This window comes from Rhipicephalus microplus, chromosome 10 (assembly GCF_043290135.1).
Source record: "Rhipicephalus microplus isolate Deutch F79 chromosome 10, USDA_Rmic, whole genome shotgun sequence".
Taxonomy (NCBI): Eukaryota; Metazoa; Arthropoda; class Arachnida; order Ixodida; family Ixodidae; genus Rhipicephalus; species Rhipicephalus microplus.
In genome coordinates this window covers 87,639,694-87,658,978 of record NC_134709.1, presented here as the reverse complement: position 1 = coordinate 87,658,978, position 19,285 = coordinate 87,639,694, and the positions used below count along the sequence as shown (strand labels likewise).

At 46.4% G+C, this 19,285-nt stretch overlaps 1 protein-coding gene across 1 annotated transcript in view; it reads right to left on the bottom strand.

Annotated features, from left to right (window-relative positions):
- Window positions 1-9,629: 9,629 nt before the first annotated feature.
- LOC119181106 (asparagine synthetase domain-containing protein 1) overlaps window positions 9,630-19,285 on the bottom strand; it is an 84,031-nt gene continuing 74,375 nt past the window's right edge. The window contains exons 14-15 of the mRNA XM_037432285.2: window positions 10,160-10,209; window positions 9,630-9,836 (exon numbers count right to left, since the gene is read on the bottom strand). Of these exons, the coding sequence (XP_037288182.2) occupies window position 9,836; window positions 10,160-10,209 (51 nt within the window). The 3' untranslated portion in view covers window positions 9,630-9,835. The remainder of the gene's footprint in view (window positions 9,837-10,159; window positions 10,210-19,285) is intronic.

The following is a 19,285-nucleotide window of genomic DNA, read 5'->3' as shown; positions in this document are numbered from 1 at the left end:
ACCAACGAGACGCGAGCCAAGGGAGCCGAGCACAAACCTTTTCAACGCGCCTGCCGCTCGGCTTTGTTCATGCCCCACCAACGATCCACCACATACAGCGACAATCCAAGAGACTGGGGGAGGCACTCCTTCATCGTGCACCCAGACACAACCCGCACAGCAGTCAATTGGAGAGCAGCGGTAAAGCTCCATCTAGAATATCCTAGCTCAACTGCAGTTTGTACGTACTTCTATGAGACAGCGCGGTCTATTACACTGTTCGGGAGATACTGCCTTCTTTTCATCCTCGTCTCTTTTTCTCTCAGTTAGACCGAACGTAGGACAAGGTTATACTGAAAAGGGCTTCGCCCCTAAAATGCTGACAATCGAATGCTGAGCAGTTATTACTTGTGATGACGCTGCCACATTGACGCTGCCTTTGTGCATGTCTTGTGTTACTAGCCCATGATCATTGATAAGTACAGAGCTTGTGGAGCATATAGAGTGCTCAGCTCTGGAGGAAAATAAATGTTGCTATTAGCCCTGCATGTGTGTCTTCCGTCTCTTTTTTTTAATCCGACAGTGTTTTATGCTGAGGCCCACCAGGACATCAATGACATAATTCCATCACGGAAGTGACTTATAAAAAGTACGCATGATCAGAAGCCAGAAAGTTCGATCATCAGTAGTCGAACCTGTGATCTCTGGGTCCGCGGCAACAGATGCCGGGCACGCTTCCCAAAGCACCATGGTCACATACTTCGAGCCATAGAGTTTCATGCAATAATCTCTAGAGAGGAATCTGGCGCTGCGATCGTGTACCCTCATGGGAATTACGGGAAGTAGAGCCTTTAAACTGGATCGCGTTAGCCAGTGAACTGTCTACGCATCTTTTTCTACAGTTTCAGTTTTGTTCTTCGCGTAGAGTGGGCAGTGGAGTGGGTGCAAAGGACTGAAGCTGCGCCTTTGTTGTTCAAAGAAGCTGAAAAGTGCTAGGCCTCTCAATTTACTGCACTGCTCTGTATAAGTCTGTGGTAAAAAAACGCTGCCCTGGAGAGTGTGCGTCATGCTTTGACGTAGAAATCGGTGTGCGGGGTCGATTTAGTATTTCAGGGTGCGCGGGAATCATCATGATGGTGATAGCGGTAAAACTATGAGGTCGCCTATGCGCGTGCTCGTGCGCGTACCACGTGAAAAGCTCCCGAGCCACGGGGACAGCTCGGCTAACCCCAGAGAGCAGAGAGCAAGGACAAGTTCGGGCCACGCCCCGGCTGCTCGTTCTGACCCTCCGTGTCCGGGCCTCGTCTTGGCGTTGAAGTCCTCGGGTGCGTCCTGGACTGGGCGTCGCCCCACCTCAACCCCACGTTGGTCTGAAGCAACGTTCGTCACGGCCAGCTGCTGTTCTGGTCTCGGAGCGAGACGCTGTCCCAGGTCTGTTCGCGGCAGTCGGCGGTACGCTGTTCTCGGTGATGTACAGGCAAGCCCAGGCGTTGACCACCGTACTGGGATGCCCCTGGCGGTTATCTTCTAGAACGAGACCCGCCTCGGTACGAACTCCGCAAGCACAAGGCACACCGCCTCCTGACTACCAGAGAGCTCAAGGTCAAGCGCAACGTTCACGCCCCAAGAGTAGATTGTGAGTGGACGAACAAGAACATTAACTCCCTTTCGCGTAGGACCGTGAACGCGTGTATATATGTGTGAGTTTATATTGTGTGTATCCATTTGTCCGTCTTCGTGTATATAAATGTCTCTCGTTGTCCTCGAACGTCCTCTGTCCTCATCTGGCTAACCTGTGCCCACAGTTGCCCACAAATTTTGGCGAGCCTGCCAGGATAGATCGGTTTTACCTTCTTGCCGAGAGCCAGACGGGTGGGACGAATCGATGGCTTTAGAGAAATTGCACGCGATCGGAACGGACATGGGTCTAACAGGATCGGCACTGCAAGAATGGGTTGACGCGGAGCGCGTTATCGAAAAGGACCTTCGTGCGCAAGTTCACGACGAGCAGCGAGAAAAGATAGCGCTGGAGGAAAGACGGCTGCAAGCCGAGGAGCGCGTTTTGCTGTTGAAGCTAAAGTTGCAAAAGCACAAGACTGGTTCGAACGCGGGAGAGATAGGGAGACCGGCAAGCGATGACGCAGCGTCCCCAGCTGTAATGGATAGCTGTGGCCCGCACAAGCTATTGCCACCGTTCAACGAGATGCGAGATGACCTTGACGCATATCTGCAGCGTTTTGAGCGCGTCGCAGTAGCTCAGGAGTGGCCTTGGAGCAAATGGGCCTTTTCGCTCAGCTTGTGCTTGACGGGAGAGGCATTATTCGTGATTAGTCGACTTGACTCTGCTTCCGCCACCGACTATGATCAGGTGAAGGCAACATTGCTGTTACGATTCCGGTATACGGCTGAAGGATACCGCGAGAAATTTTGCAAGACGAGACCACAGGACAAAGAGACGGGGCTCCAATATGCTTCTCGCATAGCAGGTCATTTCGACCGTTGGATGGAGCTGGCAAATGTCGAGAAAACATATGACGCTCTTCGCGACGTAATGATTTCAGAACAGTTCATGAAGGGATGCTCACCCACCCTGAGGGTATTTCTGAAGGAGAGGAACTGTAAGAAATTGCACTCTTTAGCGCAGAACGCAGACTGCTTTCTGGAAGCCCAAGATTTGTTCAATTTGGGCAAGGACAAGCTATCTAAGGTGAGCTCAGCAGATGCTCGTAAAGCAGAAACTGCTAAGCGCCAGTTCAAGGGCCAAAGTCTCTGTTTCTTGTGCAATAAGACAGGGCACCGTGCGTCTGAATGTTGGTCTCGGACAAGAAATAACCAGTCAGCAACAGGCTGGTCGAGTGGCAGAAACGGTTCGTCTGTGGAGACAACTCGAACCCAGGAAAAGCAGTTGGCGTCGTGCACGCTGTCACCCAAAGAAGGAGACAACGCTGACACACCGGAGAAACCGGATGAAGGGTACGTCGTACTCCAGACTGGGGAGACTATCCCGGTCGTGAATATGACGTCGACGCATACCCCAACTGTGGCTGATGTCGGAACTCTACCTGTAGTGAGAGGATCGCTTGAGGGCATAACTGTATCTGTACTTCGAGATACGGGATGCAACACGGTAGTGGTACGAGAAAGGCTTGTCCCGGAAGAGAAGTTTACGGGCACTAGAAGTCCGGTTTTTCTGCTCGACAGAACAGTGCACAACTTGCCGGAGGCAATCGTTTCTATTGACAAACCGTTCTTCACCGGTGTTGTGCCAGTTAAATGCATGAAGAACCCTCCATACGATGTCGTGCGAGTTAAATGCATGAAGAACCCTCTATACGATGTCGTGCTAGACAACATGAAGGTGCCCGATCTACAGAGCTAGAATATTCGCACAAGCCTCAACAGCATCGTGAGAGGCATCGTGATTACAGCGGAGGGAAGGTAGTCAGAAAACTCGCTAACTCGCCCGTGCCCATCATCGCAGACGACACGCAAAGTGATGTCGGAAACGATTCAGGCTACTCACCAATGACAGTAGAGACAACTTGCACACCTCATAGACCCGCAGATCAAGTACCACTAGGTGATAGTGCTGCAGCAGTGAAAAAAACACGCGCCACAACCAGGCTACCTGTTCTGAAAGCCACTGCCACAATCATAGATAAAGTGACGCTTGAGGAATACCAAAGAAATGACCCATCGTTACGGCATTGTTATGAGAGTCTTGGTAAAAAGTTAATAGTAAAGAATCGCGAAACCTGCTTCTTTCTTGTAGATGGTATCTTGTATCGGAAACACAAGCTACTTTCGGAGAAGGAACTCGAACAACTGGTCGTACCGAGACAACTGCGAGAGACTGTGTTCAAACTAGCCCATGAAGGTATCCTCGCCGGACACCAAGGGATATCCCGAACAACTGACCGTATTCTTGCCGAATTCTTCTGGCCAGGTGTTCAATCAGAAACCAAGAGGTTTGTGAAGTCCTGCGATATCTGTCAGCCGACTGTCCCGCGCCATTTGGTTGGTCGGGCTCCGCTAGGTACCATGCCAATCATTGAGACCCCGTTTTCACGTGTGGGCATCGACATCATCGGTCCTTTGTCACCGACACCTTCCAAGGGCAACAGGTACATTCTAACCATGGTGGATTTTGCAACGAGATATCCAGACACCATCGCACTTCCTTCGAGTGAAAGCAAGGTCGTGGCAGAGGGACTAATGGAAATGCTGTCGCGAGTTGGTCTACCACGCGAAATTGTAAGCGACCGCGGGACAAGCTTCATGTCGTCGGTTATGAAGGAGTTCAGCCGGCTACTATCTATCAGGCAATTACCGACAACCCCTTACCATCCGATGGCAAACGGGTTAGTGGAACGATTCAACGGCACGTTGAAGCAAAGTTCCGCCGAATGAGTCGGGAAAGCCCGAAAAATTGGGACCGCTACCTCGGCCCCCTCCTTTTCGCGTATCGGGAGATGCCACAAAAGAGTACGGGATACTCACCGTTCGAGTGGCTTTATGGCCGATACGTTCGCGGCCCAATGACGATTTTGAGAGACTTGTGGACTAACCCAAAGTTGGATGACGCGACCAAGTCAACCTACGGATACATCGTAGAATTGCGGTAACGTCTGCAACGAACCTGTGAAATAGCATCTCAGGACCTTGCGAAGGCACATGTTCGTCAGAAGACTTACTATGATCACAAGGCGAAGAAGCGGGACTTAAGCGTGGGTGACAAAGTTCTCGTGCTGCTACCCGCCGATCACAACAAACTGATACTAACATGGAAGGGCCCCTTTACTGTGACAGACAAGAAAAGCCCATTGGATTATGCTGTGGACCTCGGTCACAGAACAACTGTCTTCCACATCAACATGCTCAAAAAGTATGAGCTGCGGAATGCCTCGGACACGTCAACGACGACAGCTGCTGCTGTAACGTCAATCCATCAAGTGGAAATCGAAGGCACAGAAAATTTATTACATGCCCCACTTGCACAAACGCAGAATTGGAAGGATGTGGCTGTAGCACCTAGCCTTAGTAGAGAACAAAGAAACCAAGTCAACGAGCTCCTTTCCGCCTACCACGACATATTTTCTGATTTACCGGGAAAGACTGATGTTGTGGAGTGCCAGCTGAAATTGACCACCGCTCAGCCCATACATGTCCGACAATACCCCATACCTTTCGCTGTTAAAGAAGCTATTGAGAAAGAGATCCAGGAAATGTTACCGCTGGGCATAATAGAGAAGTCTACATCTGCTTATCAAGCACCGATTGTGGTTGTCAAGAAGAAGGATGGCACGATGCGCCTCTGCATTGATTTTCGTCAACTTAACAATGTGGTCGTTCCGGATGCGGAACCAATTCCCCGCGCTAACATAATGTTTGCACGACTTACTGGGCGTCAATACTTTTCGAAGTTTGACTTCACAAAAGGATATTGGCAGGTACCCATGGCCAGTACGTCAAAAGAAGCTACAGCATTTTCCTGTGACTCAGGCCTATACCAATTCAGGGTTATGCCTTTTGGCATAAAGACTGCACCTGCCGTGTTCAACCGATTGATGCGAGAAGTCGTCGGCGACATTCCCAATGTCTATTACTACTTTGATGACGTTCTTATTGCGACCGCAACATGGGACGAACACATGGTCACATTACGCCATGTATTTCAATGTGTGCGCGAGGTGCGTTTAACTATCAAGCCGAAGAAAAGCGAGGTAGGTTCCCCGACGACTAGCTTCTTTGGTCACATTGGGGGACAAGGGCTGCTACAACCTCAGAAGGACACATCAGACAAAATCGTGTCAGCGAAACGGCCGGAAAGTAAGAAAGAGCTTCGAGCCTTTCTCGGACTTACCGGCTACTACCAAGAGTTTGTGCCCAACTATGCCTAGCTTTCACAACTACGAGCTCACGAAGAAAAGAAATCCTAATAAGCTGGACTGGCGTGACAAGCATCAGGATGCATTTCAAAAGCTTAAGTCAATGATGTCAAGGCGACCCATACTGAAAGCACCTAACCACGAAAGGCCTTTCGTATTGCGCACTGACGCGTCATCACGGAGTTTGGGAGCTGTCCTCCTACAAGAACACAATGGTCTCTTGCATCCAGTGTCCTACGCCAGTAGAAAGCTGCTACCGCGTGAAGTGGCATATTCTACAACTGAGAGAGAATGCCTCGCCATCGTGTGGGGTGTCATGAAATTTCATGTGTACCTCTACGGCAGGCCATTCGTTTTGCAATCAGACCACCAGCCACTGAAATACATCAACTCTGCCCGACAAATCAACACACAAGTGCTACGCTGGAGTCTACTCTTGATGGACTACGACTTCCACGTAGAATACATTCAGGGCTCAGATAATGTCGGTGCCGACTATCTTAGCCGCACATCTCTTACTACTGACTAGGCTGTCCGATTACTCGTATAGACACACAAAGAACTCATGACGCGGGTAATACGTTGTCTACTCTATGAACATGCCTACCCTTCTTATCCCACCGTTTCGCTGTTCTTGAACTGGGGGGAAGATGTGCTAAAAAAACGCTGCCCTGGAGAGTGTGCGTCATGCTTTGACGTAGAAATCGGTGTACGGGGTCGATTTAGTATTTCAGGGTGCGCGGGAATCATCATGATAGTGATAGCGGTAAAACTATGAGCTCGCCTATGCGCGTGCTCGTGCGCGTACCACGTGAAAAGCTCCCGAGCCACGGGGACAGCTCGGCTAACCCCAGAGAGCAGAGAGCAAGGACAAGTTCGGGCCACACCCCGGCTGCTCGTTCTGACCCTCCGTGCCTGGGCCTCGTCTTGGCGTTGAAGTCCTCGGGTGCGTCCTGGACTGGGCGTCACCCCACCTCACCCCCACGTTGGTCTGAAGCAAGGTTTGTCACGGCCAGCTGCTGTTCTGGTCTCGCAGCGAGACACTGTCCCAGGTCTGTTCGCGGCAGTCGGCGGTACGCTGTTCTCGGTGGTGTACAGGCAAGCCCAGGCGTTGACCACCGTACTGGGATGCCCCTGGCGGTTATCTTCTAGACCGAGCCCCGCGCTGGTACGAACTCCGCAAGCACAAGGCACACCGCCTTCTGACTACCAGAGAGCTCAAGGTCAAGTGCAACGTTCACGCCCCAAGAGTAGAATGTGAGTGGACGAACAAGAACATTAACTCCCTTTCGCGTAGGACCGTGAACGCGTGTATATATGTGTGAGTTTATGTTGTGTGTATCCATTTGTCCGTCTTCGTGTATATAAAAGTCTCTCGTTGTCCTCGAACGTCCTCTGTCCTCATCTGGCTAACCTGTGCCCACAGTTGCCCACAAAGTCCTATTTGACAGTTTAAGCAAAGCGTGGCCACTCGCCACTGCGCATAGATGTAGCGTTTCATGCCAGTGCAGGATATTGCATTGAGTTCACGTTTCTTGTTAGTGAGTATTGGCAAATCTTGTTGAAATCCACTGCAAAATGCGAAACAACAGCGAGGCGAAGCAGAAACATCGCCAAGCTCTTATGACTCGACTTCACAACACAACGAGAGGTGCATTGGGGGCAGACCACTTGAACAGAAGCACCTGGCATTGCAGCAGACGAAACGTTAAGTGTTCCTCACTGTGCTGTTATTTCCATAAATAGATATTGCGTACTTTTGAGGGCAAAACAAGAATGTTTGTTTTGAAATATTGATAAGTATAATTCATTACATCTTGATGCCAAATCTGCAACGCAATGACAGAGCAATGCAAACCCTGGTGGTTAAATTTGTGGAGGTTTTACTTCCACCACCTAATCACAAAAACTTTTTGCAATAAAGCTTGCATACAAAAAAATTAGGCAAGTTTCAATTAAACATAACTTCACATCACTTTGTTTCATACTCAGCCAACAAGCGTCACAAATCTCAAGAACGTGATACATCCGAAGCAGATTCGAAGCCTGTGGGTACAAGTGCCGCTGAAGGAGCCCATGTAGACACTAGCGCCAGATTGCCCTCTAGGTATTATTGTATGAAACTCTATGCTTCGAGCCCTTAAAAAATATGCATTTTATATCTACTACAGCCCTCTCAGTGTACTTGGCAAAGTGCACTAAAGCATCATGATCGTGGCATCTCTGATTAGTTCCTCCAACGTGTCATTTCTAAGCGTTTGTCTCATTTTGGGCACGTTTCAAATAGGAGTGTGCGCTTTTGTCAACGCCAAACACACCCCCAGGTGACGATCTCACCCCAAGTGTCAGTGTCGCTCACAGCATTCATCCATAGCGAAAAAACAGCTCTGAAACCAAGGAGGTTTAAAAATATTGCTTGAGTGGAAGCTCCCGCAATGCCTTGACAGCCAAAGTGAAGCCATCTTTTGCCCTGAAAATGTGCAGGAAACATGCTCTTTCTTGGTAGTGCTCACTTAAAGATCAAGTAGCTTTGAAAGGTTAGTGTATATGCTACATTAATTCTATATTAAAAAATAGACCCAATGAAATAACGCAGAGAATCGAGTATGGGTGACTGAATCTCCAATGAACTTTGCCTCCAATCAGTGGTTTATTAAGCAAACTGACCAGAAAACGTTTCTACATTCAACTCGTTGGGTGTGCAAGGGAAATGTTCTGTTTCTTATGGCTGAATGGTCATAGTCTATCATGCCCCTAGTAAGATGGCAGCCACAGCCGCCATCTTACCATAGGCACCCACTCCCGGGCAATAATTTGCGCTCCACCAATTAATTTTTTTTTAACCTCCTTGTCTGCAATGCTTAGAGCATTGCACCTTCTTCGCCTGTTTGTACTAACTCTAGGTTCCCTGCTTATGCTCATTCAGCGAAAAATCGTGGCCGGCCAACAGATAACGTGCATTGAGTTTCCCTCTGGTAGGACCGTGGCGTTCAATAACTCCAACTTGCGGCGAGTAGGAAACCTTGGCCCAAGTTCGGTGTCCAATCAGTCGAGTTCTTCTAGCTGTCGCATCGCTTTCTCTGGTTTTGCACTCTCCTATGACCACAAGGGTTTGTTAAACATTACTGATGGATGTTAGTCGTCAGGATGGAGGCACATGAGTAAGCGTTAACGTGGATGCATCCAGGATAAGCGGTATTATAGCTGTGAGACACCAACAGATATTGCGCAAGCTCTTTTATATCAGTGTACAGTATACATTAAACTACTTCAGTAAGGACACGTTTTTACGTCCATGTTTTATCAATTCCTATGACGGAGAGATCAAAAATGTTTTTTTTTTCCTGTGTCAAGCTCATGCTACAACGAACCTTTGAACAGAGGAAGGTTAAAGAAATAGCCTCAATTATCTTGTACAGCAAAATATGTAAAAAATATGTGCAACTATCAATTATAGTATATTATACATATGTACTTTTTAAGACAGTCACCTGAGTATTTTTTTACTGTTCAGTGCACATTTGCCAGTGCATGAACGACATAGCTAGTTGACTCCCCCCCAACAACATTTGATTTAAACACTCAGCTATATCAAGGCATGGACAAATGTATCATGAAGGTAATGACCAACAAAGTAACTACAATGCTTAAAAACAAAACAAATGTGGCAACTAACTAGAATACACGTTCTAAAAATTACTCGGTGAGAACAGAAGCACATATCCACTTGTTACAAGTGGAACTGGCAACTCAGCAGACAAGTTTAGACAAGTCGTCATGAATATTTATATGTAAAAAATTGTACATAAATGCATACATATATACATCAATTTAAATATTTCATGTGTAAAATTTACACGAGGAGAGGCTCCTCAATGGTGTCCGATGCGGATGATGGCATGTGTCGGTTATCACAGTGCGTTGCCCACGGTGATTTTCACGTGCGAGTTGTAGCTTTTGGGAAGTGCTCTGTACAAAAGCAAGATAAAAAATAGGCAGAAAATCAATGAACTGCACTTGAAGCACTGGTCCTACAACTTATTTACTTGATTTGCAAAATGCTACTGCAGGTCTGCATATCTGAGCCCTGATGTGACAGACAGAGATCCAATGTGCGATAGATGAGTTTTAGGCCCATCTAAAACCTGGTTGTCACTGCTTTATTCAGCCGCTTGTGATCAAGCTTGTAACATAAAACTGCAGCATCAATTAAACACAAACCAACTGTAATTTTTTATACTTAAGTAAATTGCAGCAGGCAAAAAAAAAGAATCTTAAAGAAAAATGCGTACCACATTTTCCAGTATGCTTTTTCGCTCTCGGGAACAGATCCCAACTCCATCTGAAAAAGTTAAAAAACAAGCACATTAAATTACATTAGCCTAGACACATCAGTATAACTGCATTACAGCTAATTAGAACAGCAAACAATACAAGGACAGCATGATATACCAGGAAGACAGAGCCTGTGTTCATTTTCTATCGCACAATTTTTATGTGGGTGCCTGCCCTAGAAGGCTAGAATGAAACATTACTTCGAACCCAGAGCAAAAATAAAATATATAGTGAGAGAGCCTGAAGTGGAGGCCACAACCACGGCGGTAAAATAGGAGAGCTGGCCAAATGGTGCCACTCTGCACAAGGTGTCAGCAGGGCTATCCGGGCCCATTTTAAAGAGAGCGACAATCAGCCAGAATGAGCGATTACATGCTAGTAAAAATGAAAAGACCAAGAAATAAAGTGACAGATTATATCATTCTTTTCGCGGTGTGACTAGGATTTGTATGCTTCAGTTTTGTTTAAAGTAACAAAAAGCGTTGCAGCGCGCAGCCTAGAGGAAAAGCCGTGAAGCTGAATTCTGGAATATGCAGCTGTGTTGTATGATGCTGTCATGCACCAGTCCTCAAAATTAGAGTAGGCATACTACTATCCTGCCCCGCTTCATTCTACAGTGCTTACCACGTAAAAGGAGTTACACGGTAAAAAGCAGCGTCACCGTCGCGGACGTCAACAAACCAAGTCAAGCCGCGGCACATGCGCGAGATGCCACCGCAAGCGAACAAGCGCTCACTGTTTGCAACATGTGAAAATACGACTTTATGTTCGCTGTAAAAAGAAAAATGCCGATTGCAAATGTTCTGTGGCGTTTCCTGTATTGCCATTTTGCAATTAAACTCACTGACCCCCTCAAAAAATTGTTGACAATAGGCACCATAAAGATTGGTTGTCGGTCCCTTTAAGTGCGCAGCACTTCAGGGGTTCGGCTTGTCATCCATCCGTAGTACATTTCATGCGGCGTGGTCACACTCGCAGTAAAGCACTGAATACAGGCCACAGCAAGACTTGCAATGCTCAAACCAGGGTTAAAAATGAACGAACAAGATACAAAATTACGTAATTAACAGAATGGTTAACGAAAAAGTAACCACATTGTTGGCACTTAAAATCGGTGAAACGTCTCATAAACATAAGAGTGACACTGGCGTAGCACAAGAGAGGACATCACCCCCTTGCAGAGTGGGCGAATATACCCCTTTCTACTGCGCCGACGCTGCACCGCCAGAAGGCCACATCTGATGGGGGAACAACCTGACGGAGCTCGCTGCAAACGATGCGTATCTTAACTGCCGTAACGAGCAGGAAGTCGACAAAGCACAGCGAAAAGTAACCCACATGTCGCACACCGAGTTTGTGAATCTGCCTAACAAGATTCTACTCGTGCTGGGGAAATCCTACAGGCTTACCTTGGCATCATTGATGCTTTGGTAAATGATAGGCTTGTGCGAATATTCGGATGCATATTATTATTTTCGAATTAATTTCATTTTAATTGATACTATTTGAGATTACAAAGTATTCAAAATGAATGAATAGATGTACTAGTAGGGTAGGGTGAGGTAAAATGAGACAAAAATTTTATTATATGAATATTTATTTTTATTTCACTCCTCACAATTAAACATCAATGCAGAAACATTCCTTTGGGTACAAGGTATGTCCTACGTAAATATTGCCATGAAGCCACCAATCAAAACACAATTTTAAACATAAATAAATAATGCTCCAGACGTCTCATTTTGCCCCAACCTGCGGGGCAAAACGGGATGCTGTGTGGGGCATAACAAGACAGTGTGAAAAAAATCACTTCTTCAGTTTTTGCAGTAGAAAGACTTGAAATTCACTCTGTGGACCCCTATGCAGCTTCAAGGAGCCCAGTCCTTGGACTACAGGCATTGAATCTAGACAAAACGTGGTGCTTTGTTTCTACAAAACTTCTTGCACATCAAACATCGCCAGTCCTTCTTCATGCTAATGTTGCCTTTTGTTGAATGCTTACAGCTCATTGGATCATTCAACAAGTGGAGGCTACATATATTTTGACATATCTTCTTCACCTCTCTTTGCCATTTCGACACAGAACTGCTCAGGCATTTCATGGTGTTAACATTGTCCGCTGGGCTTTATGAGGCAATGAATTTAAAACTGTGCTAGATTCAAATTTTTTAGCACTCTTTTTTTTTCAATTAGGCTATTGCAGAAACATCGTTCAAACTCAATCCCAAAACATGTTTGTGAGCGACTTGATTTGAGATTCTGCCATTTTTTATACATCTCTTGCAAGCATCCTTGGGAACACAGAAAAAGCTTGATGCAGTGCAATTGGAGGGAGCCATGTCCTGAACAGCATTTAGTGCTTTTTCATGTCCTTTTCCTTCCAGGAAGCTCTATACCACAATCTTTTGTATGTTCAAACCCTCCTAAACAATGATATAAAAAATTGAAAAAAATATATTCACTTTGTGCATGGGCACCACAAGAACTGAACTTTTGGTGCTATGTAGCTCGTAGTTTAAAATAACATATTAAATATTTATGTTACTGTTCTTACGCAGGAGTAACTTCATGCGCAAATTCAAAAATTTGGGCAACCAAAATTTTGCCCCATTTTGATGGGTCATGAACGCACTGACACCAGCCGCGTAATTTTTCCCGCGTGAGCACTGTGAGCAATCGTCGAGTTTTACATATGAAAAAGTAGACAACGACTAGCACTTATCACTGGAAAAGAGAAACAATAAAAAGTAGTTTTTTTGTTAGCTACAAAGGCCAGCAAAGTCAAAATGTCGCGTTTTGCCCCGCGTCTCATTTTACTCCACCCTACCTTCCATCAGTCGGCATGTAACCCCACTATAAAGGTCGTTTCACTATAAAATCCGCCCGCCCGCCCGCCCGCCCGCCCGCCCGTTCGCCCGCCCGCCCGCCCGCCCATCCATCCATCCATCCATCCATTTACATTTACATTTCATGGTCTTGTAGCCCTTGCGGTGGTTTCGTTCACATGGCATGTTGCAAAACTGGTATGGCATGACATGATTGCATGGCAGACATAAGCGACAGACCTTAACATGCAAATCATGATATGCGTGTCATGTAACAACATGACTACATGCCACGCTCATAATGCGCTAGCGGCCGCTTCGCTAGCATAACATATACCAAGTTTGGTATTACCGTTTGTGAAGGTCATCCATTCACGTACGGTATGTGACTGGTGCAAACACGATAATCATGAGATGCATGTCATGCTATGCTCATTATGCGCTGGCGGCCAATTCACTAGCTTCACTTATACCAAATTTGGTACAATTTGGTTCATTTTGTCGCGTCATGCCGGCATTGCCACGCCAAGCGCCGGTCCTGCCATATACTCGCAGGAACGCGCCGCGTTGCGTTGCTTTCATGCATGCGCGTTTCAAGGCGTCCGGCATCTCTCCGACACTAAAATAGGGAGACGCAGTGTTGTCCATAGAGTAACATAGTAAACATGTGTTGTCTGGGTAATGCATTGGCATAGAGTAATATTACTCTATGGAATCGGCGCGAAATGCAGCATGTCGCATTTCGCGCCGGTTGCGGTCGGGCCGTGCCAACGTATGCTGGTCGCGCCTGGCGTCAGACTATAGAGTGCTCACGTTTTGCTAACGTAGCGTCGCTGTGCCCAGCCTGCGCGCGCGTAAACACTACATTGGAGTATATTGGGCTGTTCATGATGCGCTCGCGGTCATTTTGCTAGCTCCGCATATGCTAAATTTGGTTTTACGTGACGTCAATGGATGATGAAATATACGACTGGTGCAAACATCATAATCCTGACACGCGTGTCATGTAAGAACATGAAATATACCACGCTCATAGCGTGCTCGCGGCTGTTTCACTAGCTCCACATATAACAAATTTGGTATCACGTGACGTGAGTAGATGACAAAAGTAAACGACACATCCAAAGATGATAATCATGACACGGAAATCATGCACAGCATCATTAACCACGGCATCGACGAAATCCGGATCCGATATTGGAAAAAACAGCGCGACGTGCTCATGACTACTAACAGCATGCGATGGGCTTTCCGTGGACCCAAATCTGGCAAGTTCCCTGACATTGAAAAAGCAGTGCTCGAATACGTGAAGGACATGCGCAAGGACGGTTATGCAGTGTCATTAGACATGATACGGGCGCAGACATGCAGTTTCCTGGAGGCTTGGAATAGTCGCAAAGGACAACCGCGCCAGTTCCGGCTGGATGACAAGCTTCTTGGGGCGGAATGGACTGTCGCTGGCATTTCCAACGCGCTCAACGGAATGGAAGATGACCCTCTGTGGGACAATGAAAACACTGCCGGTTTCGACAGTTAATCGTGCGGTGACCACAGTGATGCCAGTGATGCCTCGGAGTCTGAATGAACGTTAGGGAGTCAGAGAGGTGAAAAATAAAAGGGCAGTGTGCCATGCATGTAGCTCCTGCATAATGCGTGCATTTTATTACAAAGGTAAGCCTTAATTTACTTTTATTTTTGGTTATTTTCATGATAGCTTCTGTAAGAAATCTGATTAGCGACTTTTTTGCATTTTCGGTGCTCAGAATATATTTTCACGGAAAATTTACCCCGCGTAATGATCGCATCCTAAAGTTGGAGTCAATTTTTTGAAAAAAAAAAAAAAGGTGCGATCATTCTGCGAGTATATACAGTATTCACACGAGCCTAGTAAACAAAACTGTACAAACTCTACGAACGGGAATCACCAGCAGCCAGTGTATGCACTTTCTGAGGTTCCACAGCTGTGGAGCTTTTTAACACGACAATGTTCTATGCCGGGGTCCACAATGACTTCGCTGATGTATTTCTGTTATGGATATGATGTAAGATATATATACAACAGATTACAGAGAAAAAAATTGGCCCCGTATTTGCAAGTTATGTGCAAATATCGTCGAAAGACGATAGTCTTGTGCGTGGAGAGAGTGAACAAAACATTTATTTGATGTTCTGCACAAAGAAATCGGTGAAAGGTATTCTGGAGGCGCTGCTTTAGAGTGCCTCAAGCGTGCAGCGGAGGCCAACAAACGCATCAAGTCACTTCGCACGAGAGACATGAGTGCCATCTGGCAGTTATCTTAGAAAACGAAGCGCGTGGCTTTGAGACGGGTGTGCCCGCCCGTCTCAGAGGTGATAAGGTGTAGAACGCAAGGCAACGGGTAGGTGCCACTACTATCTAGTCTTGGCAAATCGTTGGAAACACTTGCCTTTTGGTGCAAGTGTTGCATGGTCAGCGCAGCGTGATAAGCGCTACGGTCCTTAGAAGTACTTATCTATGCCTTTTGTAGTAAAAGATGCACATGCAGAATATATACGTGCTGTAATGGTGCCCCAGAAATGTGCAATAATTGCTTTTTAATTTACAATTGCACAAGTATTAACGCTGAAGCTTGAGCAACATTGGTGGGCGCTGCGGATGAGGTCGGCCGTTTTTAGTACTCGGTGTTGTTAAGAGTGGACAGACAAATGTACAGACAAAAATTACAGACAGACAGACAAAAAGTTTTGCGTTGAAGGTCCCCAAGAAAGACTTTAAAAAAGCTGCGCAAATGCTCTGCCGTAGAGCATCGAACCAGCGACCTCTCGTACAGCAGCGCATGGCGCCAACAACTACGCCACAGCGCGCATGTAGTCAAGGGTGCTAATGGCAAGCCACAATATGCCAATATACCATTTGTATATGAGCTCCAAAGAATCAGTGCTTTTTCGTCATCAGTAGCGAGAAGGCGCGACTGGTGTGCGTTGGGTCTGCTGAAAGGTCGCCGACTCTTGCATTTTGGAGAGTGTCGCTTCCTCAAAGCGTGGGTCTCCTGCCCGCACGCCTATCAGACTCGTGTTTAGAGAGAGCACAAAAGTCACTTTGCTCGCTGCCGCAGCCACACTTCCGAAAGGAGCACACTGCTCACACACAAAGAAATAGAGATTATGATGTGTCCTGTGTATACATGTGCATTCGTTTCGTGCGTCTTTCTTTCGGATTATACAGCGCGTCTCAAGCTGTGACATTTGTTAGTTCGTGCTCGTCCTGGGTATAGTTGTTTCGTGCGTGCTTTCTGTTTGAGGTGGGCACTTCAAGTTTCGAGATGCTGCTGCTTCTTGTCTTTCGCGTGACTTTGCAATTTGTTGATGCAGCGTTCGTTCCTTCAGCCTTGTGGGGAAGCAATGCACAGTAAATGCTCGAGTATCTCTGTGAAGACATGTTTGACATTCGTGTTTTATCGATTCCTAGAAAGAAGGATCAGCCGCATTTTTTTGCCACACTTGCTATTACGGTCGACTCCCGTAAATACGAAGTTCACAAGAACTGCAAAAAACTTTCAAATACCGAACTTCCAATTAGGATAAATGCCTAACTGCACTTTTATTGCTTCGAGCTGGGAGTTTTCAAAGAAAATACCTTTTCATCGTCTTTTGCCGAACCTGGCTGCGGCTAGTAAGTTTTCCAAGCACTACAGATGTCGCAGTGCTTCTTCAGCATTGTCTTCTTCAACAAAACATAAAAACTGCAGATCAAGAGTTAGCCCCGCAGCATCATCACTAGTCCTTGGTGGCAGATCATTTCTACCTCATCGTCCACTAGCCGAACCATCTGCACAATTTTTCAGTTAGTCAGTGGGCCACATGTATCGACGTTGCTGCCCACGGCAATGAATTTTTCAAAACGGACATCACTAATATCGGCCCAAAAACAGCTGTCATCGAGTTCACTTGTTCACACTGGATGAAATTCGTGAGCGAATTACGCCGTACTTTTGTGCGATGTCTTGCTTGGCGGTGCCTCCATAGTCAACTTCTTTCAAGACTTTCGGCTTTTGTCGACAGGTAAAGCATTCGGCAGGGGCCGCGAGTTGCTATTATCCAACGTCGCCACCGCAACACTTCAAATCAGCTGTGGAAGCACATGCGGAATCAACCCACGGTGCGTAGGAGGGCTAGTTGGTTTATCATGCTATGCTTGAACTGCGCCCCTGAACGTGCACAGAACGGAACATGCTAACACACATACACAGTGCTGTGAGTGTGTTTGAGCGTTCTTTTACACTAGTTGCACTGTTCTAACTTTAACCCAGCGCGCGGCTGAGGCACTCGACACATCAAAACCAAAGGCCGAGTTAGCCAATGCCATCAATATGATGAGCCGAAGTTGACTAAACAAGATGGCCACTTCATGGACCGTGGCGCTGCAAACAGTGGCGATGGCGACAACACCGCGGTCTGACAGCTGTTTTGACGATCTTGGTACATGAAAAGTTTCCAATTTCAATGAAAAATTATGGTCGCCTCGAGGCTCTCGAATGAAAAACTTCTAATTAACCAACATTATAGGCTTTCAAATAACTCGAAATTTTAAATTATAGCCAGAGCGAATTCGAATACTGTAATATTAGTTTAAATAGATGAAGCTCTCGTCTATCACCCATGTCCAAAAATTGAATGTGCCCAAGAAGCTTATGACGGTTCCTTTAGTACATCAGTGACAGGTGTCGTGGCAACTTCAGGTGTTCAAGCCACATTTTTGAACTTCAAGGTAGCAGCATAGCATACACACACAAAGCAGGTGTCTTTTGTTGTTGGAAAGTTGTACGCGACATCTCTGGGGCAAAAACAGTACAGAAGTTTAGCCGCGTGAAAGTGGTATCACATGAGTTACCAGTATGATAGGTGTTTTTTTCATGCCAGCATTACGTGTCACGCATGCTTGCTGTTAAAAGGACTTCACCAGCAGCACATGAAGCTGCCCTCGCCGTACCGCATGGGACAGCCAAATTAGTTTTTTTATGCAACTGATGTTATTTTTCTTATTACCTAATCATTCATACATTTTCACGGCACCTTCCAGATAAGATCCTGTGGTGACTATAAACTTGGTATAAAACATTTAATTTCAACACAACAGTTTGTATTCACTGCATCCACTTTGTACTACACTGCAACGTCCACATAACGAACCCTGATATAACAAAGCATCATTTATAACGAAGTAAATAAAGAAAGGTCTTGCAGTAGACAGTCTGTTAAAAGTATACCTTTATAACAAAATTTGGGATATAACAAACTTCATTTTGTATAAAATTCACCTTAATTATATAGTCAAACATGGTTATATTGAACCCACATATATAAAATTTTCAGGTATAACAAACTCGTAAGTTATCCCCTTGAAATTTCTTTGCAAAAGTATAGAAATCCGCACGTTTATATCCAACGATATTTTTATGTACCTTAGAATATATCGAATGTCGCGAAAGCTGAAAGGTGCGCTTCGGCACTCCCCTTCCTTTACCCCTACACCCCCTTACACCCTCACAACCCCCCACCCTCCCTTTCACCCACTCGCAATCTCCGCTAGAGCGGGGCTCCCCGCGCGAGTTGGAAGGCGCTTTGGCACTCGCAGCGCCGCACCACGCCTCTGTAAAAACTCGAAACGCTCAAAAAAAGTAAGAGAGAGAGGGCTCGTACTGCACTGTCTCAAACTTGCGGAACATTTTTTTTTGTTTCTTTTTCTCTCTCTCACGCTTTCTTCGGGTACCCGTCCGCTCGGAGGGCAGGCATGAAGGAGGCGCCGTCCTCCTCCTTTTGCCTTTTATTTTTTGTAGCTGTTTTGAGAGTTTTGATTAGCAACCCAAACTTGCGCCTTTTGCTGATGCCCTTGCAGGTGGCTATCCCCTCGCGAGCGCTTTGTTGTTTCGCTGTCGCGTCGCCTACGTACCACCCATGTGCAACATTTCTCTTTTGCATGCGTGGCGTGCAAAGCTGTTGTGGACTCCATGAAACGTAGATTTCTCGTTTAGCTATGGCCAGCGACAAGACGCGCAAGACCCATGACTTTGCGACGAAGTTGAAGGCTACTCAGAGTATTGAGGCAGGCGAGAAATTTTCGACCGTCGTTGACGACTTCAGGATACAGCACTCTCGGTATCTTGTTGAAAAATAAGGCAGATATCAAGGCAAAAGCGGCGGAGAATCAAACTTCGGGAGCCTATCATGTGCGCGCTTCTGCCGACGGGAACGTAGAAAAGACACTCTATGCCTGGTTTT